Source organism: Lacerta agilis, chromosome 10, assembly GCF_009819535.1.
Source record: "Lacerta agilis isolate rLacAgi1 chromosome 10, rLacAgi1.pri, whole genome shotgun sequence".
Taxonomy (NCBI): domain Eukaryota; kingdom Metazoa; phylum Chordata; class Lepidosauria; order Squamata; family Lacertidae; genus Lacerta; species Lacerta agilis.
The window spans coordinates 27,287,000-27,309,774 of NC_046321.1; the positions used below are offsets into that span (position 1 = coordinate 27,287,000).

Here is a 22,775-nt window from a genome sequence, read left to right on the forward strand (position 1 = left end):
GCAGCTGATTTAATTTGCTTCCACGCTGTCAGTCTGGGGAGACAGTTACTGAGCTGGAGAAAAAGATGGATGTGGTCCAAGGCAATTTTAATTCCCAGCTTAAGATCAGAGGGTTAGCCTTTTGCTGTCACAAGGCTACTTATTTCCTTCTTCTTTTTCAGGTTAGCAAAAGACTTCCCTGGGAGCCAGAGCAGCCCAGCAGGAGCAGAGGGGGCCCCCAGCGCCTAGGGAGACCAGAGCAGCGCCCTGAGCGAAGCAGCAGGAGCCAAGGGGAGCCCGGTCGCTCTGGGAGCTCCCCACAGCGCCCGGAGAGAGAGAGCAGGAGCAGGGCCGTGTCTCCACACTTGGTGGTACCTCAACAGCCGGCAGAGCGGCGGAAATGGCCGGACCCCGTGCCCCATCCGAAAGGCGACAGGGACAGGGCTCCTCTCCGCAGCCCCACGAGTCATGGGAAGCCAACGGGTGATGGGAGGAAAAGCCAACCGCAGCTCTCGCACCGCTCTGGGAAAAGCACGGAGACCAAGTGGAAAAGCTGCCTGGGCGCCGTGAGCACAGCCCACCCCGGGAGGAGTTTGGACAAGGGTCAAGCGAGGCAGCTGGAGAGGTACAAGGAGAGTGACCGGAAGGCGCGAGGCAAGCCTTTGCTCCCCTTTGACACTGGCGAGCATCCGAGGAAGGAGCCAAGAGACTACCGGGGAGCTGTGTGCGATTTCAGCCCGGGGAGGGCAATGGCAGGCCGAGGGCAGACCCTGAGTCCCCCGAGGCACAGGGAAGATGGCCGAGGGGCTCAAGGAGAGGCCAGGCGGGCTCTCAGCCCAGGGAGAGATACAGGGATTGGTTTGAAAAATCGTGGGGAGGTTGGGGGTCTATTTAGCCCTGGGGGTAGCCAGAGAGAGACCAGGCGCTCCCTGAGCCCAGGGAGGTGCAGAGAAAGTGGCCGGCATAGCTCTGGGGAGGTCAGGCGGTCTCCCAGTCCCGGGCGGCTGGCAGAGAGTAGCCGCGCATATCCAAAGCAGGCGAGGTGTTGTGCTGTGAGCAAGCAGCACGCAGAGGACAGTTGGAAAAGCCCAAGGGAGGCCTGCGCCAGGACCCTACAGACGAGTCTAGACACTGATTGGCCGGGCGAAGAAGAGCCGGTCAACCCTTTTGCTCCCAGGAGGCAGGACAACTGGGAGGATAGCAGCACATCCCTGTGCCCCGCCAGCCTGCCAGTGGCTGAGCTGAAGAGGGCTGGCCCGGGAGACCCTTCTTGCCCCACAAGGCCAGAGGCTAGCCCAAAGAGCCATGAAGGGTCCTTGTGCAACGTGCATCCAATGCAGCTCTTGGAGAGAGACTGGATGAGCCAAGGAGAATGTCCTCATTCAGCAAAGCCTGGGCAGCAGCAGCAGCAGCAGCAGCAATTGGAGGGTCACTGGAGAAATCAAGGGAGTCCTAAGGAACAGGTAGAGGATGAACGTACAAATCGGGGAAGGTGTCCAAGTCCTGCGAAGCCAGAGAGTCGACCGGAGAGTGAATGGAGCAACAAAGAGAAGCTCTTGTATAAGGTAAGAAGGTGATGGAGAGAGACCATATAGCACCGTGGTAGAGCATCTGCTTAGCATGCAGAAGGTCACAGGTTCAATCCCCGGCATCTCCCTGGCATCAGTACGCTCATATACATCAGCTGCCTTCAAATGTTAAATACTGCTTGCAAAGGAGAGCCCACCAGCTCTTACACTTCTGCCATCCTTTAGTCAGGATTGCTTGCTCTTTGTCCCCGGGAGCAACAGAGACTAAATTTGTTGTGCCTAATAATCAAAACTTGGGTCACGAAGGTTTCCTCTTAATGGCATACAAAAAATCAAGTTGCACAAGGAATGGAGTGTTTATTTGGTCTTTAATCAATTTCTCTGTTGCCTTTTGGTCCAAGGGCACTTGAGCCTGCTAACAAATATGGTAAAAACAGCATGAAAATTCACCAGCATTTTAGTGTAATTTTCTCCTAGTAGACACATATTTATTTGCAGTTTTGACCCAATGTACATATTTTTGCAAGCATTTCCCCCTAACGTAATGCATCTGTATCTTATTTTCATGAATATCTTCATTTCCATGCACACCTCCCCCCCTAATGCTTGCTCCTCTTGTGCAACATCTTTGGCGTTGCAAACCTGGCTTGCATTAAACCAGCGTTCCCCATTTTGCCCCAAAAGGAAAGCTTGGGTTTAATGGGGACAACAAGCCAGGATATTAAACTGGGATTGAGAGTTAACAAAAGCATGATCCAGGATAGATACGCATGCCATGAAATGGCTGGCTCAGGATTCCAAAAGATGTGTTAATATGAACACCTGAGAGCTACTAGGGGGCAGAGGATCAAACAGGACAGAATTAATCTGTACTCAGTCCCTACAGAGCATGCAGCCAGCCATCCTTGGCATTCAGCCCACTTTAAATTGGAACATTCAATCTGTCCTGGGATAGAGAAGTGATTAATAATAATCACTCCTCTCACTGGTACGCTGCACTTTAAAAAAGATAAATAAAATCTAAAGGTGTTTATTTAACATTACTTACCCGCAGTTGAGAAAAGCTTTTGCAGATTAACCGTTAAACAGATGCCACCCATTTATTTGGATGGCAGGCATTGTCATATCCCTGTAAGAAACAGATTGTGCGTCCTATGGAAAGAGTTGTGTGGGGATAGACCACGGTATGCCTATCCTAGAAAGGGAAACTGTTATCTTGTGTCACGATGTAGTGGGTGTCCAATACAGGAGATAGTAATTAACTTGTTATCTGATGAAAATGAGTGTATATGCTATCAAGTTGCACTGTCTGCAGTTTCAACAAAGAAAATCTAAGTGAGAATCTCAAACCAAATGTCAGTGGTTTGTAAAGGTTACGTGTTAACTTCAGCAAGCTAAATCTTAAGAGTAATCTCTGGAAGATTTTAAGGGTGATTTAAATATTGGTATATTTATTCATGTTTTATGACTGGACTGTGCCAATAGGCATTTTACTGTATTTGTAGAGACCTGTGGCTTCAAGCAGGACGCGAGTGGCGCTTTGGATTAAACCACAGAGCCTAAGGCTTGCCGATCGGAAGGTCGGCAGTTCGAATCCCCGTGATGGGGTGAGCTCCCGTTGCTCGGTCCCTGCTCCTGCCCACCTAGTAGTTCGAAAGCACGTCAAAATGCAAGTAGATAAATAGGTACTGCTCCAGGTGGGAAGGTAAACGGCGTTTCCGTGTGTTGCTCTGGTTCGCCAGAAGCGGCTTAGTCATGCTGGCCACATGACCCAGAAGCTGTACGCCGGCTCCCTCGGCCTGAAAGCAAGATGAGCGGCGCAACCCCAGAATCGGACACGACCAGACTTAATGGTCAGGGGTCCCTTTACCTTTTATGGCTTCAAGCAATAAATATTTATTGGGCTAAAAACTAAGCAGGATATTAAAGCAGGATTAGATTTAATCTAAATATACTTGCATATACTTAAATACATTTAAACTGTATAGTTGAAGGAGCAGCTTTCTCTGTATGTCTCTCACGTGCAACTCATGAGGGAGGGACTCTTTTCGCAGTAACATCACTCTGGGTGGCGAGGAGGGTGTGACCAGGGCTTTCTTCATAGTGGCACCCTGTCTCAGGAACTCGCTCTCAGGTGAAATCCATTCCCTTTTCCAACTGTGTTGAGACAGAACATTTTATTTGCCCAGTCCTTTGGAAAGGGGCACTGTAGTTTTAATAACTGTCATTTTAGCCATAAGTATAGTTCTTTCAGATTCTACATTAAGTCCCCTGTGCAGACTTTCAGAAGGAAGGGCAGCTGTAAACCGAAGGAAGTCATACCCTGGTTAGTTACTTAATCTTTTAAACCTGGGTTCTATTCTGTGTCTGAAACAGGGAAGTAAGGTTTAATGCAAACCAGGATCATAGCTCTGAAGGCAGTACATTGAGGGAGGAGAACATAGCCCTGATGTTCATCTCTGGGCTCCAAGAAGCTATTGTTCATAAAGGTCAATAGTTTATGAAATGGAAGGATTTCAATTTAGCTGTGTCCATGAGATGTGGACATTAAACCAGAGAAGCCATGATGAATGTCCAAAATGGGCCACTGTAATGTATGCTGGCAAATACAGGCAAGGATCAATAGAGCAGTGGATATTATCTCTGTAAGGCTGTAGTTTGGTGGTAGGAAGGCAGGCTTGGCCTCATGTTCAATCCCTGGTTTCTTCAGTTAAGGAATGTTTGGTCACAGTTCTAGGACAGTGGAAGCAGGGGCGTCGCAAGGGGGGTGCGGTCCGGCCCAGATGTCATGCCTGGGGTGTGTGTGACAAAATCTCCCTGGGCATGGCAGTGCTGGCTCCCCCGGTGGGCGGATTTTCACGATAGGCACAATTGCCGTTGTGAAAATCTACCGCCGATCGTGCAAATATGCCTGGCGGCTCCCGGGGGAAGCGAACACCGCCCGCTGGAGTTGGGCACAGCCTGGGAGGCTCCCACCACCAGAGCACACACCCCAGCGAGCCGGTACCAGCATACCCGCCTGGGAGGCTCACTGCCACCAGAGCACCCCCGCAGGTGGCTATTCCCGCTCCGGGTGCCAGAGCACCTAGCTCCGCCACTGAGTGGAAGCAATGATACCCTAGGAAAATGGATTTGAGACTTATCTAGGTAACGTTGGAAGCAGCCTTATACGAGCTCAATATTTGTCTACTCTGGCAGTGGCTGTTAGGCACAGATCCTTCCCACTGCTTGCTGCCTGATTCCTCAACCTGTGCATCAGCATGTACCTTTTATACAATGCCCCCCCACCCTTCTGAACAAGCCTCTGCTCGAAATGCAGCTGAAATGGAATGGTATGTGTCTACCTATATGCCTTGGGCAAGCCTAGCACCTGCATCTCATCTCTTTTCCAGACATTGCCTCTCTACTGCTGAGCATGCAACACACCTTAATTGTAAGAGCACTAAAGCAAATAGCCCAAGAGTTCAATTAATCCTTATTCAGAGGTGAGTTGAGTGAAATATCCCAAGGCCACAGTGCCATTGGCAAAGGCCCAGGCTAGAAACATTTCTCACTATGTGCTCAGACTATATTCATAATCACAAGATGGGTGATATTTGTAAATACATTTGAGGCATCTGCAAAAATACACAATTTATCAGCAAGGCCTGCAAAAAAAATGTGGTAGCATAGATTGCTGCTGTTCAGGATTTCAGCTATTCTGTTCCATGGTGTGAGCCAGTGTGGTGTAGTGGTTAAGAGTGGTAGACTCGTAATCTGGGGAACCGGGTTCGTGTCTCAGCTCCTCCACATGCAGCTGCTGGGTGACCTTGGGCTAGTCACAATTCTTTGAAGTCTCTCAGCCCCACTCACCTCACAGAGTGTTTGTTGTGGGGGAGGAAGGGAAAGGAGAATGTTAGCCACTTTGAGACTCCTTCGGGTAGTGAAAAGCGGGATATCAAATCCAAACTCTTCTTCTATCCCCCCTGTTCATTTCCCTACCCCAAAACGTCCAAGAATTTGGTTGTCTTTCATTGGATTGTTTGGGGTGTGCGGTCTCCCACCCTCTGGGTATTTTTCTCAAAATATTTTCGCACTTCTGCAAACCTTGGTCTTCTCCCATGCCTGTTGATACCTCCCTGTGTGGTACTGTTTTGGCTACACAAGAAACAGCACCTCACACCCCGAACGCTGGGAATGGAGTGATGTTATATACAGGCTCCCAGCTAATGGCTCCTGATCATTGCTTTGAAAGCATGTGCATTATGCTAGGTGACCTGTAAAAAAGCAAAAGGAAAAAATTATGCACGCTTCTAGAAGGGTTTCACACAATGGCATCGGCATCAAAATGCCAGCCTCTATCCCCTCTTCCCCATTTAAGTCCAAATTTACCCTTTCTGAGCAATATCGATTACATTAGACACAAAACAAAACCTGTTGCCAATGCCCCATTTGGGAGAGCTGAATGGCCTGTTATGGCAATATTAAAACCCCTGTCAAGGTGAGCTATGTAACTTAAGCTTAAGATGGAGCAGGGCAATAATTTGCTACAATAGATGTACTCCTGAGTAAGACAGACAGATGGGAGGCAGAGGCAGTCGCTCAACACCTTGGATATAGTGTACAGGCGATAGCTAGCCTATCTTGCTTTCTCTGGAGGTGTGCATAGTTGATGTGAGTCTTCCTTTCTCCTGCATCCTTTCGGAATCTACTGAAACAAGATCAGCCAAAAAATGACTTCATTTCAGTGGCTTCTTGATCCAAGTGAAACTCTTTAAAAATGTAGGGGCTTTTTTTTACTACTAGGATGTAAAGTAATCAAGTAACTGTCTCCCAGTTGTTTCTTTTTGCTCCACAACATGTTTAAAGCTACAGTCTTATGCACAGTTAACTGAGAGGTAGCTCCATAGAATTCAGTGGAAGTAACTTCTGGGTACAAGCATAAGATTATGTGTTAATTCTGCTCTAGAGTGGCCTTGACTTTACAGCTGACAGTTTGCTCCTATGCTGGATTACTTGACTGGCTTTAGAGATGCCAAACTTTAGGTAGGCTGCAAGGACAATATTTGGAGATCCTTGATACTTAGCAAGATGGGGTTGGTTTTATAGTGCTTTGTCTTGCTCTTATAGCATGGGCTACAGAAAGAATAAGACAAAATGTAAACATGAGCCACAAAACAGTAAAAGTGACATGAAACAGTCAAGATTCAAATTGTATCTAAAAAGTTCAGAAAAATAAAAAGGGCACTAAAAGGACAATAAAGTAGGTGCCAGGCAAACTTCTCTAGGGAGAGCGTTCCATAACTGGGGCACCACCACTAAGAAGGTCCTCGGCTCCACTGAATATCTGATTGTACTGAAGGGGTGAAGAACCTTTTTGGCCTAGGGGACCAATGTTGACCAACCCAATGACCAACCCACCTGCCGATCATCTGATGTCCTATGTCTAGCAGCTGGGTTGTCCAGCCCACCGGTCAGAAATCTGCTGCCCGGTGCTTCCCAGGTGCCCAGCACCTAATTTGCTTGTTAGTCACTTAGGCACCACAGCACAAGGGGTTTTGCTGTACCAAATGGTTTGCATTGAAGCCACTGCCAAAACAGAGGTGGAAGCCTCCCTTTTAGCAGCAATTTAAATGGAAATTGCTTGGTACTATTGGAGCAAGGGGCACTTCCCCTACCCATCAGTTGTGCCTTGCTCCAGCAAATGAATAATTGGGCACTGATTTTAAGCTACTGATAGATTGTTCTTTTGTAGCCACGTTATTTTGCCTGGTGTAGGGCAGTTGAGTGTGGTTTAGGGGGAACAGCCTTACAGGCCATACGGGGAAGACTGGTGGGCCAAATCTTGCCCGAGGGCTGCAAGTTCCCCACCCCTGTTGTACTGGTAGGTGCATACAGTGATAGGGTCCTTCAAATAAGTTTGACCTAAGTCAAACACACACTGCGTCATCCTTGGAATAGGACCGATATTCTTTTTCAAGGCTTGAGAAACACCCCCACTGCCTTCTTAACACAATGTATAGTTTATAAGTGATGTTATAAAATATGGGCGGGAAAAATAAATTTCTGAGAGAGTTTCCCCATCATTGCTGATACACACGCATGCAACTGTTGTCTTTCTTTGGCAAACGGAGCTTGCTACTGGCTTGTCTTCAGCTTGTTGCAAGGGCAGAGGGCTGCTTCATGCCCTGAAAGCTTCAGTGCCCTGGTTCTCCAGGGAAGCAGATGGCAATGAGAAGCCATTTACCTCCAGCAGGAATTGGCCCTGAGATCTCTGAATGCTGGTTTAACGCATTGAATTACCAAATACTGGAGCCGGGTATCTGTCTTCAGTGATGGCTTGCTATTGTGCTGCTACTCACTTATGCAACCAGAGAAGTGATAGGAATCATAACAGATGTGGCGGTGGGTGGGTGGCAACTCCCTAGTGCTTGAACGGGACCTTCCTTCAAATGCAGGAGGGCACAGCTAAGAGAGCGTGAAGTTCAGCCGTTAGGTTGAATTTCAGCTGAGCATGATTGGAAAGGAGGATCACCTGCTTACATGATACACTCCAGGCTGAACTGCAGGCATGAGAGCCTGGTTTGTTTGTTTCCCCCCCTAAAGGACTGTGGGAGAAAGCAGGAAAGGCAACTTGCTAACCTTGTAATATTCAGAGGGCTGTAGGCAAAGGCACAGGAGAGTCCTCTGTGCTGTGTGCTGGAATAAACGCAGCTGGCAGATATAACCTATCAAACAGTCTGAAGCGCCTAACATAATTGCAGTTCTCTATAATAATTAGGATAACGGAGAAGAAACATTGGAAGGTATGTTCTGTGCAGTTCCTACTCCTTATATTTGCAAATTCTTTATGGCATTCCTAACATTCTCTCAGTGGTATGAGTCCTGGTGTGAGGCAGGCTTCCCTAAGACGGTTCAAGCAGGGAGGCATGTGTCTCTGTGTGCATGCACTTAAGCTTTGTGAATGTGAGTTTTTAATTGCTCTGTGCCCTTGTGTGCATCCATGCAGTGGAGGTAGACACTTTTCTAGTGCTTGGAGTAGGCAAGGGAGCTTCTATGTACCATTCAATATTTGTTTCTTTTTTGGTTACTGCTTTTTGTGGTTTTTTTGGTTACTGTTTTTTGGTTACTGCTTTTTGTGGACTTCATGGGAGTCCTTTTCGACCAAAATGTCTTTGTATGTTGAGGTGTGCGCGTGTGACTTGCCAGCAAAGGAACTTGAACCTTGATTGTTTTAAGTGGCATTACTTTTAATTTTAGGAACTTCATGGAAACAAAAATCATATGTGAGCTGTTACCATTCAGTATCATTCTGATTTCTGAGCCCAGTATGTGTGTAATTGTTAGATCTCTGGTGCAAGGGAAAGCTGAACATTTTTATTCTGACTGTATATTTATGAGTAACCACACTCAGATGACCGGTCTATTGAGCATTCACTGCGATTTGCTTGCGCTGTGTTCGTACATTTCCCCATTAATAATTAGTTCATCCCACATTTTTCAGTGCATTTCACAGTCACTTTCCTGGCAGCAAAAAGTGTTTCTTTTTTTAAAGTGGATTCTTTTGTACTAGGAAGACAAAGAATATTAACCTAAATTTCCAGGTATTTGCTATGATCCTCTTGCAAAAATATTGACAGTTTAGAGGTGACCTTGCAGCCTATCTGTTTGCTCAGAAGTAAGCCCCACTGATTTTAACCTGGTGTAGCCTATTAATATAGCCAAGGCGCTTGTTTGCTTTATAGTTTGGGGCCACTCGGATCATCAGACTGCCGCTTGAGCAAGGAAAAAGATGCCAGTTAAACCATCGTGAAATCCAGTTAAACATCACCTCCTCTCAATCCCCCATCTTTCTGTTGCCCCCTCAGCCCCACTGATTCCTACTGCGATGCTGGGGCGTCTTTACACAAGTTTAGCATTCGGAAGCGAGGAATGCAGAGGTGCAAGGCCTCCGCAGTAGGTCAAACGGGCTCCTTTCCTTTCTGCAAATTGCAACCAGATGCCGGTCCCCAACTCCCAATTCCCAGCGTTGGGAGAAGGCACAGGAGCAAGACTAAGAAACTAGCAGAACTTTAAGGCTCAGATCTTGTCCTCTGCAGTTTTGCTCGAATTATAACCAGGGTGGGGTGCAAAATATTGCGGCTTTGCATAAATGGTGGGGTAGCTTTGTCCAGCTTGCCTGCAACCAGACAGCACCCCCCCCCCATCCACCATCAACGGCTTGCCACTGACCCTTGGCAGCGCTGCCTGGCATGCTCTCTCTGTCCTCTGGCAAGGCAAAGGGGACTCACGGGCGCCTCTCTTAACATTTAGCCTGTACTGTATCTCTCTTTTTTTTCTTCATTATTATGGCTGAAGCCTTACCCCTCCGCTTCCTCATTGGCGCTTCTCTCTCTCTCTCTTTGCATTCGGGCAGCCGGGCTCCGCCCCCGCCTCCTCCTCTTCGCCTGCTCATTGGCTGCCCGCGACTTGCGCCCTGCAAAAGTTGCAAATTCGATCTCCTCCCATTGGCTAGGAAGGGTCCTCCCAGGAAGTTTTAAAGAAAGAGAAAGAGAGGAAAAAAAGTTTATTCTGGGCGGATAGAAGAGGTTGGGAGTGCTGAGAGCGGAAGGAGAGGAGAAAGGGGGTGGGGTGGGGAAATGGACATCGAGGCTGCTTGGAGGTGATTTCGATTTCGCTTTGCTGGGTTTTGAAAAGTAACTCGCGAACTTCTCTAGCCGCTTTGATCGCAGCCGGCAGCATGACGGTGAGTTGCCGTTTTCTTGCTTGCTTCTTTCCTTCTACCGTAGTCGTGCAGATGTTTCTGTTAAGGGGCTGGAGGGCAAGGACAGGTAGGCAGCCTATCCTCGGCCACAAGATCCGGATTCCTGCTTGGCGGGGGTGGGGTGGGGGCTTCCTCTTGCGGCAGAAGAGGGGTGCTGGATTCCGTGCAGTCTGCCGCCCCCCTTCCCCCCCCCGCACCCTCCCGTTCGTAAAGGTTTCCGGGCTAGACCTCCATCACACCCCCGTAGCTAGCGTGCCCCTTTCTAGGCCCAGAGTTTCCTCAACGCTGTTGTTATGCCGAGGCTGGCAGGATTCACACGTTCGAACACGGGTGTGGAGTACGAGGTGTTGCCGTGTTCCAGGGCCGTTAGAGACTATAGAGTACGATACATTTTTTTAAAGATCACCTTCCGCTTGGCTAGGCGCGTGCCAGTTCTGAGTTCAAAACAGGGCGACTGCGGAAAGAGTTCTGTACTAACGGGAAAGCCAGCATACATGTGTCTCCATTTTTATTTTAATATTATATATTCTCTCCATTCCAAAAAGCGGGGTTAGGAAGCAAGCGATCTTCCTCGATGGACTCTGTTCCCACCCCTAAAATCGCCTCTGGAGAGCAGGCGTGTATGTAACCAGGAAGAACGGGTGTCTCTGCGGCCGGGTTAGGGAAATGTTTCCCTCTCCGAGGAGGGATCGTTGCCTCTCGGAAGCTGCTTCCCGTCCTGGCCTTCGGAGGTGCTCCAGGAGCCAGTTTGCACAACTGCAGTCCTTCCTCCAGCCCCTTTCCTCCCCCACCATGGCCTCCTGGGAGTGGGTGGGTGTGCTGCAATCATGGAATGGATTCACTCTCCGTTTTGGACATGAACATTATGCTGGTTTTGGAAAAGACCCGATTATTTCTCTTGTTTTGGCCTGTGTCTTTTTTCTTTCTTTTGCAATGTTAAAACACATTACAAAGCAGCCAAAGGATTTAGAAAGCTCTGGCAGGTGTGGAGAATATCCCTGGCCCTCCAGATTTTGCTAAACTACAATTCCCATCACCCTTGGCTATGCCAGCTGGGGCTGACGGGAGTTGTGGTCAGTGTTAGAAACTCAGATATATATATAATCTGATTGCCAAATGGCACCTTAAACTTGGGTTACAGTTGCCACAATGGAATGCCTAGGTGCTTTTTTGCAATTGAGTTTATTATTAATAATCATTTTATTTCTATATTGCTTTATATTTTGAAGAACAAATCGCACATCACTTTACAACACATTAAAACATCAGATAAAACAATCCAGAATAAAACAAATTCAAGCTTCCAGGAAAATAGTTCAGGTCCTTCTCCAAGTGGCCTTTTGCTTTCCCCAGTTGCCAACCTGGCATCCAGAGGATCTCTGTGTGGTCACAGTTGGACTTGCACCAGCTGCAAAACTCACCTGGTGCCTGGCTAATTTCTAACACTGGATGTGGTTCAGAAACAGCTGGAGAGCCAAAAGTTCCCTGTCTCTGTTGGGGACCAATGTCCACCAACCAGACATGGCTGAGCAGCTATAAACATTCCACCCCAATGCCTCCAGCCAGAATTTCCAATGATTAGGGGATGGTGGAAATGATCATCCAGCAACATCTGGGGACCCAAGGATGAGGAAGGCTACTGCTTTTGCTGCCAGCCCTGGTCTAACGGGAGATTTGTCAGGAAATTCCTACGTGAAAACTCCTGAAGTCAAGAGGAGGCAAAAATGAATGAGCACATTGGCTCCTTTCCCTCCTCTGTCCACCTCTGTGGCCGTTGGCCTTGTAGTTTGTATGTGAAAAAAAATGTCTGGTGCAAATGAGGGGTGTGTGTGTATGTGTGATGGCAATTAGCTATGGCTGGCTGCGTGGGGAATGGAGGCACATCCATATTAGGGGAAGGCAATGACCCACAGCTCTGAGCTCGGCCATGAGCTCCCTTGGCCTGTGCTTCCTACAGCCTCGCAACATCCTGCAGCCCTTCCTATCCTTCCTGGAGACACCGCTCCTTTTCCTCTCCCTCCACACCCTCTGGCACCCAAACCAAGCATAATTGCTAATGGAGTGGGAGAGGAAGAAACTGACATGTGAAAATGCTCTTTCCCCCTTATTGAGGCCTGAAGGGTAGAATTGTGATAACTTCCTCCTCCCCTTACCCTTTTGCCTAACAGTGGCATAAATCCTAACCAAGCTTGCCCTGTTTGTTTTGCATTCCCCCTGCTTTTGTTGGGGGAGGCCGGGGAGGGGAGGGAGTGGGTGTCTTTGGTAGATAGCCAAGCCTAGCGGAAAGGGAGCTGTTTTTAATCTCTAGGAGGGTTGGATTCCATCTCATCAGATACGCAAGGCTGAAGTAGGCACCGCCACCCATTTTTCCCTGCCGGCGTGGTCTTGTTCACAGTTCAGCATCTATGGGTGCCTCCTTCTCCAGATCACTTCGTGGCGCTTTGTTATCTGATTAACCTTCTCACTGCTTTTCTGAGCACAGAACATGGTTAACTAGATAGACTCACCCCAGGACAAATCTGGGCAGAAGGGAAATTGTGATCGGTGCTCATGTAAGGATTGGTTGGAAAGACATGCCTTCTGATCCTCAGAGTTTCACCAAAAAGGGTGAGAAGACAGAAGTTCAACAGACGCATACCTAGAGCAATATTTATAGAAATACACGGAGAACTAGTCAGCTGTAGCTTTTGCCCATGTAGGGTATGTTGAGAATGTAATGAGCATTCGGCTCATTCTTTGTGCTCATGGCAATTGGAAACATCTGATCCATGTACTGTATTTTATTGAGCCATACTCTGGGCAAACTCTGGTTTGAAATGGGCTGCAAAGCCAAACCTATTTGGGATCCTGAGTCAAACCATCATCTACCCAGTGAGATGAAACAACAAACTATGGCTTGCTGCAAAGCAAAGTTTGGCTGCCTGAGTGCCGTAGATAAGGGGGGGGGGAGAACTTGTGAGGACAGGGTTGATGACACCAAACCATGGTTTAGTGATATGTCTGAACAAGCCCAGAGTAAAGTAGCTTTTATCATGACCCTACCATTGAATCTATTCTGAGGCTAGGAGAGAGATTCTTTATTGCCTACTCAGATCATGCCTCTCCATTCTCTCCCCACCATCCTAAGCTGGATTGGGGAGGCCTATAATGGCCCACGTGGCTTCTCAGGGGGCGTTGGGTAGCGATGTACCACCTCCTTTAATTGTCTGCTCTCCACACGTTCTCTAGAGCTAGGCTGTTCCAACAGTTCCCAAGGAGCAAAGCTTGCAGGTTAGGGCCATTTACTGGCTTGGAATATCTTAGGAAAGCAGGAATTGCGCCAGCCTAAATGCATGTTCCTGGCTGCTTCCCTAACCAATCTGAGCCCAAATCAAGATAAACCTTTGTCTTGGGTCTTGACTATTAGTTTCATCTTTTATTTTCCTTTCACAGTTTTCCATTGTTGATAATAAGCTGCTCAGGCATTCTTCTCACATGTGAAAATGTGCTAACCCGCACCCCAATTGTGCCCGGATGCCAACCCCTCTACACATTTCCAGCCAAGCATCTGCTGAGAAGCTCCTTGTGCAGTCTAGAACCCTGAACAATTAGGATTCCAAACTGCGTGGCATATATTCTTGTGGACAGCAGGCTTCCTGCTAGGGGCGCTTACACATGGAAGGCAGCATGGGTCCATGATGGAGGCACCGGGCCTGTTCCTCGTTCTCCCTTGCACTATTCTGATTACACGTGGGAAGTGAACGGCCAAATAGGGCTGAGTTTTCTGTCAAACTTAACGCTTTCCAGGTGGGTTTGAAATTGCTTAACTATTTAGGCATACACTTCATCTCCCCACTCACATTCAGGGGAGAGATTTGCAAATGTTCTGTCCTCAACTTTTATTAGAAATCAGAGTTCTTTTGGCTGCGTGTCCCACAAATAATCTTGATAGATCATATGGAAGCATCCTAACTAATTTGTTAGCCCTGTGAGGAGTTATTCTGGCTAGGGAAGTGTTTCCAAAAGTCTATCAGACGCGTAGGTCCATCCTCACAATGTTGGGGAAGGTTATTCAGAATCCCTCCAACATGTGGGTGTGTTCTCCCGACACACCCACATGTTGGAGGGATTCTGAATAACCTTCCCCAACATTGTGAGGATGGACCTACGCGTCTGATAGACATTTGCTATACCATCTTCATCATTATATTGAACATTATATGGCACTTTGTATTTTTGCACTTTGTACTAGCACTTTGATGATTTAAATTTAAAGCATATATAGGTTTGCCTTTGATGAAATATTTATAAATGCCCTTTGCATTATGATATTGTCAATTTAGTTTCATATTTATGCAATTCTTCCAGTGATATACACGGTTTTGTATTTTTTCTGAGGTACAGATACCGTGACTGTCTGTTGTTGTTTCTACAGGGAAGGGTTTCCAGCAGGATTTGTGGCAGCTTCTTTTTTTGCCCACAAGTATGTTTGGAAAGTTACTAGCTAGCCTGCATGCACATACCTTTTTTTTTTTTTTAAAGTCATTTGTGACATGGTAATAGCCTGTTTTGTTGGGTGAGGTGGGAGAGACCTAACACGGAGTTTACAAAAGTGTTCCAGCTCTGTCACCTGAGGTTGATTTTTTACTCTAGGTAAGCAACTAGCAGAATGCCTATTTAAAAAAACACATGACCGTGCTACTTGAAATGCCATATTACTAGTGCTGTGACTCAGGACAATGTTGCAAAGCATAGATTAATTGTGCATCCAGAAGAAGAGTTTGCAGAGGAAGATGTTTTCTCCGTTCCCTTCCACCCTCCCTTGCTTAACTGTTTTCTGTGGGATTTTTAAAAAAATAAATCTACAGTCACCTGAATTGCCCCACAACAAATCTAGTTTGTTGGCAAACTGGGCACATGGTACAGTGATGCCAACTGCTGTGTGGTAGTGATGAGCATCCATTAATATCATGGTTGTGGAATACAGTGTATTACTTGCATTTCTGGTATTTAGCTACTACTATCTGCACCACTTGATTTTTATTTAATTTTTTTTTAAAAATTATTTGCTTTTTTACTTACATTCAGAGTAGCTACTGGCAAAGCTGCGTTTGACACTGATTTGGTTTCTGCAGCAAGTTGTTTGCATAGATCTTAACTCGTTACGATTCTTCCTATGCTTGAACCCACATGGCTCGATTTGCACAATAGATGTGCACAGAAAATGGTAGCTCTAGCTGAAAGGCAGTGCACGGAGATTTGCAGTAATCATTGCAATGCATCCCTAATTATTATTGCATAATTATAGGATTATTGTATAAACTTTGAAGGTGGATTTGTGTGGATGTTATGAAGGGACCCCACACCTCTGAATTTGCCACTACGCTGTTAGATAAGACTCTGAGCTCCATAAAATGATTATCCAGATCGGATGTGGGAGCCAAACTCCACAGCAGCATAATGCGACACTAAGCATAAGACCTTTCTTATGCTGGTCAAACCTCATTAGTAAAGACCAGACGTGGAATGAGTTAAAAGACCCTAAGCAAAGGAACAGCATGCTGTGTTTGTTTGTTTTTTCTTCTTCTTTGTAGCCGATATTGTGTCCTCCTTATCTCATCCCTATCTGTCACACAACCTATTTTTAATAAAGTGTGTGTTTGTTTTTCCTTGCCCTGGATACCATGCACTGTTTACTTTAATGGGGGCCTTTAACCAGGGTGAGCTGGTCAACTGACTTGATGGAGTTTGAATCCTGAATAATTTTGATTGGGATGTGCACTCTCTTTCCATGTTACCAACGTAAACAGGGTTTTTTTTAATGCCAGTTTTTTTGGTGTGTAGGGAAAGGGATGTGCAGTTCAGGTGGTTTAGAGGTTGACCATACATCTTGGCTGGAAGTGGGACTTTACTGCAAGTTCCCAGGATTCCTTGGGGCAACCCATGACTCTTTAAAGTGGTATGATGCTTCTAATGTGTAGTGCGGATGCAGCAAAGCTTAGGTCTTCGTGCAGATCAGATTCAGCTCTCTGTTACCAGATGTCCTGTCACCGAGCTTTTATGTACCATAGTAGTTTGAATGAGTCCTTGTGCTTGCCTTAACTTTTGTCCACTTAAATTTTCTAGACTGGTTCTGACTATTTTTAGTGTGTGATTTACACATGGAAAAGATCTGCCATTTTGACAAGATCTACTTCCCTTTTCAGTTGCCCCAGTGGAAAATAGACAAGGAGAGGAAAAGCGGTGCTGGGGTGTCTTAGTGATTCTGCTGCAAATTGCTGTATCATTTCTGTCAGGGTCCAAAGCATGTTTGAAAACTTTGTGCCACTTTAATCCTCATAACAACCCTATGAAGTAGGTTGAAGGAGGTCAATACATTATATAGTAACTTTGCCAGAACAGCCGGTAAGATTTGCGAGTGAACAGGGATTAAAATCTGATTCCTCACAGCAGAATTCTCCTCTTTTGCACCAGACGTGGGTGGCCGGGTGCTGTTATGTGCCAAACACCATGACCCACCCAACTACCCTTCTCTTGTCAGTCTGGGGACTGGCTTTCTCCAGCATCCCTTTCCAGTTCAGCCTTCTGGTTTGTTACAGGACCAGCTAGACCCTGTGGTGGGGATGTAACCGGCCATGAATTCAGCTTTCACCCTCAGGAGGTTAAATATTTTCCATACTCTCAGGAAATTATGGACTGCCTTTTTATTCAGGCTAGTTGCATGCTCACCACTGGACCAAATTATTTCCATACAAGCCTTTTGAGCGTTCTTTCTTGTTCCTCCTTTATCCGTTTGTGCCATCCTGTGCAATTCCTTTCCTCCTTTTGGTGCTTGCATTCTTTGCATCTTTGCACACTATTATCATGCCCCCCCCCCCCGGTAGAACTGATTTTGCCAGCTCAGCATATTTAATTCCCTTTAATCTTTTCATGCAATGCAACCGATTCATCCCTCCGATCAGTTTGGCTTTGTTTCTGTGTCAAATGGCATGATGTTCTAAGACGAAATGCAACACATGGGAGTGCTGCTAAATCGCTTTAGCTGTTACCTGCAGAATCATGCAACGGTCATCTTAAAACTGGCATTTCCAGCTGATCCTCCAGATGTGCTTAGCCTAGCACTCCCATCAGCCCTGACCATGGGCCATGCTGGCTGGCGTTGAACTTGACGGAGAGTTCAGAGTCCAGCAATATCTGGAGTGCCACAGGTTGGCACTGTATAATATGGAAGACCCACAAACTGAAGCCTGGCCCATGTGGCTTGCAGCTCTCCATCATTTTAGTGTTGCCATCATACAGGGTTAAATTTTATCCTTGCTTTTTATCCACTGGGGAAAATGCCTGGCACACCATGCATCTTTGATGTTTGTTGCGGCTACTACTTCTGTGCTATCTTGCTTCTAATCTGCGTGACGGCCCAGTCTATTTGGACTCAAAATGCCATGGAGACGCAGTACAACATTTGGCTGCAAAAATGCAAATATATTACACATGCTGCATTCCTTTGGCCCCTTTTGAAACCTGGGTGTAACTGGCTCGAGTGATCCATTATAATCGCTTGCTGTTTATTGTTCATGTTTCTGTAACCATCTAAATACCTAGGGATTTTCTTGCAAAACTCCTCGTGTATTTCTTCTTCTGGGAGCTAGCAACACAGACATTGGTGGTTAATCTGGAATGAGATGGAGGAAACTAGGAAGTGGATAAGAGCATGATTCTCGGGTTTGGTAAATGATGCAATGATGCTTCTGGTGCATCAAATGTTTTAGTACTGTACAACATATGTGGTATTCTGGGATTAAATGGGACTGACTCTTAACCAGGGATAGGCAACCTAAGGCCCGTGGGCCGGATGCGGCCCAGTCGCCTTCTCAATCCGGCCTGTGGACAGTCCAGGAATCAGCGTGTTTTTACATGAGTAGAATGTGTCCTTTTATTTACAGTGCATCTCTGGGTTATTTGTGGGGCATAGGAATTCGTTCATCTCCCCCCCCCCCAAAAAAAATATAGACTGGCCCCACACAAGGTCTGAGGGACGGTGGACTGGCTCACAGCTGAAAAAGGTTGCTGACCCCTGCTCTTAACAAAGCTAGAACAGCAATCCTAACGAATCTGAAGTCATTGGAGATGATCTAGATTTGTTGTTGCCTTGCACAGTGCTGCTAGTGTTACTTGAATTTAGCATTGCTTGTTGTGACCCAGGGGTGGGTGGGTGGGCAATGGAATTGAATTTCATGGTTAATTGCACATTTTTTAGCATAGCCATCTTAAATTGCTGTTGAATGGAGTCTGCATACATTTAAAATACATGACTTCTCCCAAATAATTCTGGCAACTGTAGTTAACCCCACACAGTCCCCAGTACCTTTAAACTACAGTTCCCAGGATTCTTTGGACGGGCCGGGAAATGTATGGTGCGTACACAGTCCTAGGACCTGGACCAACTGGTTTAAATTACGAGAAAGAATGTCAGGAGGAACCTCCTGAAAGTATGAGCCATTTTGCAGTGAAAGCAGGCTGCCTCAGAAAGTTTTGGGCTTTACTTGGTTCTATATTTTTAGGCCTCTGCTAATTGGAGATGCTGTAGCAACAGATTTTCTGTGTTGGTAAATGCTTGGACTTGATGTCGTTTGAGATCCCTTCCAATTCTGTGGTTCTAACTGCTGTTGGTTGCTGCTGTTTGCACCATTTTCTACCTTCCGCCATGATTTATAGTTGCCTTTTGGGGAAGCAAAATGGGCAATGGCTTCCTGACTCAACACATTATGACAGTGTTCTTCAGATCCTTGTGGCTCTTCACTCCCCCCACCCAACATGTGCTGCCCAAGCAATTGTTTCGGTATTCATGCTCTAGCAATGTTTAGACTGCGGTCGTGTTTTTATCACATCCCAATTGTCAGCATGAGTTCCTTGGCTTCCTGTTAATTTTTCATTCTTGCATCGTCTCTGGCCAAGGGAGGCCTTTTGGTTTCAACCGGATGGCTCATCACTCCACTTCCGAGTTGATTTGTAACGTGGCGTCTCTGTTGATCTGAGGCAACAAAAAGACCATTGGGGAGTATGTATGTCTGGGTTGGACAGGACAATTCTGTTTTTTCAAGTTTTCCGAAAATGCTTGCCTCCCGGACTAGACTTTTAGGCCATATTCATGTGATGCATTTAAATCACCACAATCCCGCTTTAAACAGTTGTTGCTTCCCCTGAATATTTCTGGGAACTGAGAGTTGTTAGGAGAACCCTGTTCCCCTCCCAAGGCTACAATTCCCAGAGTTCCCCATGAAAAGGGGTTGATTTACACCACTCTGGCAATTTGTAGCTCTGTGATTGAAATAAGAGTCTTCTAACAACTCTCAGCACTGCTAACAAACTACAGTCCCCAGAATTATTTGGAGGAAGTCACAACTGTTTAAAGTGGTACCATAGCACTTTAAATGTATGGTATGAATGTGGCCTTAAAGGGTGCCTGGAAATGGGTAAAAGACAATGCAACGAGATCTCTCTTGGAGACTGACTAGCATACCTGAACAAAAGCTACTGTATGCATCCAAGGCAAAATTAAAAATGTCGCTATTGAATGCAAGTTTTGCTTCTGCACTTGCTCCAGGAGGAAGGATCTGCCAAATTTGGTGTATGCTCCATTTTGTGTCGTCATCTTGGTAGCGTTGTTGTTAAATAATAACAAGTCTTTTATTGTTTTTAATATTTATTATACATTTTTACAGTAGATTAAAGTAAATAGGAAAGGGTGGCGGAAGAAACAAAAGAAGGCACGGGACAACATAACAATAACAGAATGACATTAAAATGTTAATAATAATAATAATCCTGACTTCTAAAAGTTAGAGATCATTCTGTGGCAACTTAACAAGTTGCAGAACAATAAAGTGGAACAAACAACGTCCCATCCCGTTTAAAGGTTAAACGTTCTTCTGGGTTTGAGAGCTTTAAATCCTTCTGTACGGATGGGGAGAGGTGCAGCTGTATCTCGGCAGAGAAAGGGTGGTTTGAGCATGAAGCAGTGAGGACGTGAGGACTGTGCAGTCCCATTTGTTGACTTTGCGTCCCCTGCCTTCTCCCAGTGTTTAGCAATCCTGGAGGTGCAGAGTGAAAGAGCCTCGGTCACCTGGCTCTGGTTTCCATGTGGCTTTTCTTTCCCCTCCTTCCTGTTGACATCCATTCCCTGCAATCGGACACCCCAGCCCAGCCCGGGCAGCGATAGGCTGGGAATAGCAGTTGTAGCAACAGGTGGCCCTGCCCTGCGTCCAATCCGGTTGTACCGTTTGGGGCGGGCCGGGACTCCTCTGTGCTATGAGCCCGTCTGCCCATAACCTTGGGTGTAACCCAAGAACTCAGCCTTGGGAGATGAAAGCAGGGAAAGTTTCGCTGAGCTGGGTTTGCAAAATCACCTGGCCAACCTTACGGATGCTTTCTTAGGAAAACTGCAGGGGGAACTCTGAGCACCCACTTGGAAGGAGCTGCTGAGCTGCTTACCACCTTCCCAGGTGTGAAGGATGTGGCAGGATGTGGCAAGGTGGCTGGACAGCTTTCCTGGGAATGGCCATCTTGATGCAGATGACTCTCTGGTATGGATATGTCCCCTTCTTCTTTTCCCATTTCAGGGGTGGAAAGAGGCATCCGTCTGGTCTCGCTACGGCATGGAAACCCATCTTGAAGTCTCAGGTTTATAGAATCCAGATATACCTCCACCTACTGGCTTGTGTTCAGACTGGGCCTGAAAAGCTCCGGTTTTGAGGAGAAGCAGATCTTCCCTGCCTCACTAGGAATGGAGTTATGTGGGCAGAGTGGGGAAGCTGAGTAAATGAAACCTCAGGCAGGGAGCGTCATTAGCAAAGTTGAAACGGATCTGAAAAGTACCAAAATCCAAGAGGATCGGAGGAGAGGCAACATAGGAAGGTGTTTCTGTGTAGTGGGGGTACATTTTGCTTGTGAATGGGGGTGTATCTAGCCTGCTGCATTTGTCCCTCCATTCCCCCTTGATATTTATAGTAAGCTGTGCGTCCAAATATTTAAATGTTTTCTCCGGATTTTCATTGTGTGCGTGCTGTGTGGGTGGGGTCTATGCCCATGTTTGATTTTGTGAAGCAAGAGGGAAGAATGTTGCTCTATGTCAGCTCTTCTGAACTGGGAAGCAAAACTGGTTCGGCTGTAGCAGCCGTTTGGTGAGAGTGAGTGTGTGGCATTTTGGCTTTAATTTCTCATGGCATCCACCCTGTTTCTGTTGACTGTGCGCAAGGCTTTTGCCAGCAGATGGGGTGATGGTGGAAGGTGGGGGGCGGGCAGGTTGCTCATCGGAGAAACCTCCCTTGCGCTTCAAGAAAAATGCTTATAATCTCAGATCTGACTTGTTCCATAGCCTTGGGCAAGTAATTTTAATATATTTTATGTTTACTCCTCTCTTGTGTGGACATGACAAAACGAATGCTTGTTTGCTTGTTCAAACGAAAGCTGATGAAAATACACTTTGGGGATCCTTTTTTTCTTTTTCATTTTCACAAACAAAACAGAATCCAGTCTTTCTACTTCATGGTAATGAGTCTAGTTAATAATGAAAAGATACAATTTCTGAAGGAAAGCTAATGATAGGAAGTGGTCTGTCCGTTTCTTCAAATCACGTGTCTCGATTTGACACGATAATTCATTATGGGTGAGGAAATCATTGGGGGAGGGCCAGAATTACTTGCAGAAATGAGCAGCTCTGGATTTTTATATTGTGGACTTTCCTTCCTTGGAGGTTTTTAAGCAGAGGTTGGGTGGCCATCTGTCAGGGATGCTTTAGCTGAGATTCCCCTATTGCAGGGGGGTGGACTAGATGACCCCTGGAGTCCCTTTTAGCTCTTAAGATTCTATGATCCGGTACTACAGTAATGCTGTAAGTGTTACTCAAAATCTGAACTGAAATAATTTAGCAGCATCCCTAATGAATATGTAATTTAAATCTGGTGTCTCCTGTTTCACTGTTCCTGGTGTGCTGCTTACAAAAGAAATTGTTAAATGCTGTGTGCTATCTGATTGAATCAGGAGGCCAATTCACTGTTCATGTATGTGTATACACACTCAGCAATGTGGGTTTTTTCAAACAAAAACCAAAGAACCAGATAAATATATATTATGTTTTGGCTTCAGGAAAATACAGTGCGGTTAAAATCAAAATGCTTCACACACACAAAAAGCTCACAGTAGCATCAATTAATGGTAAGCTTAAGATTGTGCAATTATTGATTATTGCATTTATATCCCGCTTTTCCTCCAGGGAGCTTTAAGTTGGCATATATGGTTCTCACAACAACCCTGTTAGGTAGGTTAGGCTGCCAAACAGTGACTGGCCCAAGGTCACTCAGTGAGCTTCATGGCTGAGTGGGGATTTGGACCCTGATCTCCCAGGTCCTAGTCAGACACTCGGACCATTGCACCATGTTTCCTGGGGATAATTGCGCCTCTCCAAAGAACAGAAATCTCTGGAGTGCTGAACTGTAATAGTTATTGGGACTTGGCTACCGGTAATTAGATCTAGCTTGAATTTTCTC

The 22,775-nt window shown here is 46.3% G+C and overlaps 1 protein-coding gene across 5 annotated transcripts in view; it reads left to right on the top strand.

The window, feature by feature from the left end:
* TRIOBP (TRIO and F-actin binding protein) overlaps positions 1–22,775 on the top strand; it is a 63,302-nt gene that overhangs the window by 20,916 nt on the left and 19,611 nt on the right. For 3 of the 5 annotated variants that reach the window (XM_033163104.1, XM_033163103.1, XM_033163105.1), the window contains exon 8: positions 162–1,544. In XM_033163104.1, coding sequence (XP_033018995.1) covers positions 162–1,544 — 1,383 coding nt within the window. Of the gene's footprint in view, positions 1–161; positions 1,545–10,128; positions 10,234–20,726; positions 20,814–22,775 lie in introns of those variants that run through there. The other 2 variants (XM_033163108.1, XM_033163106.1) reach the window with 2 other exon arrangements.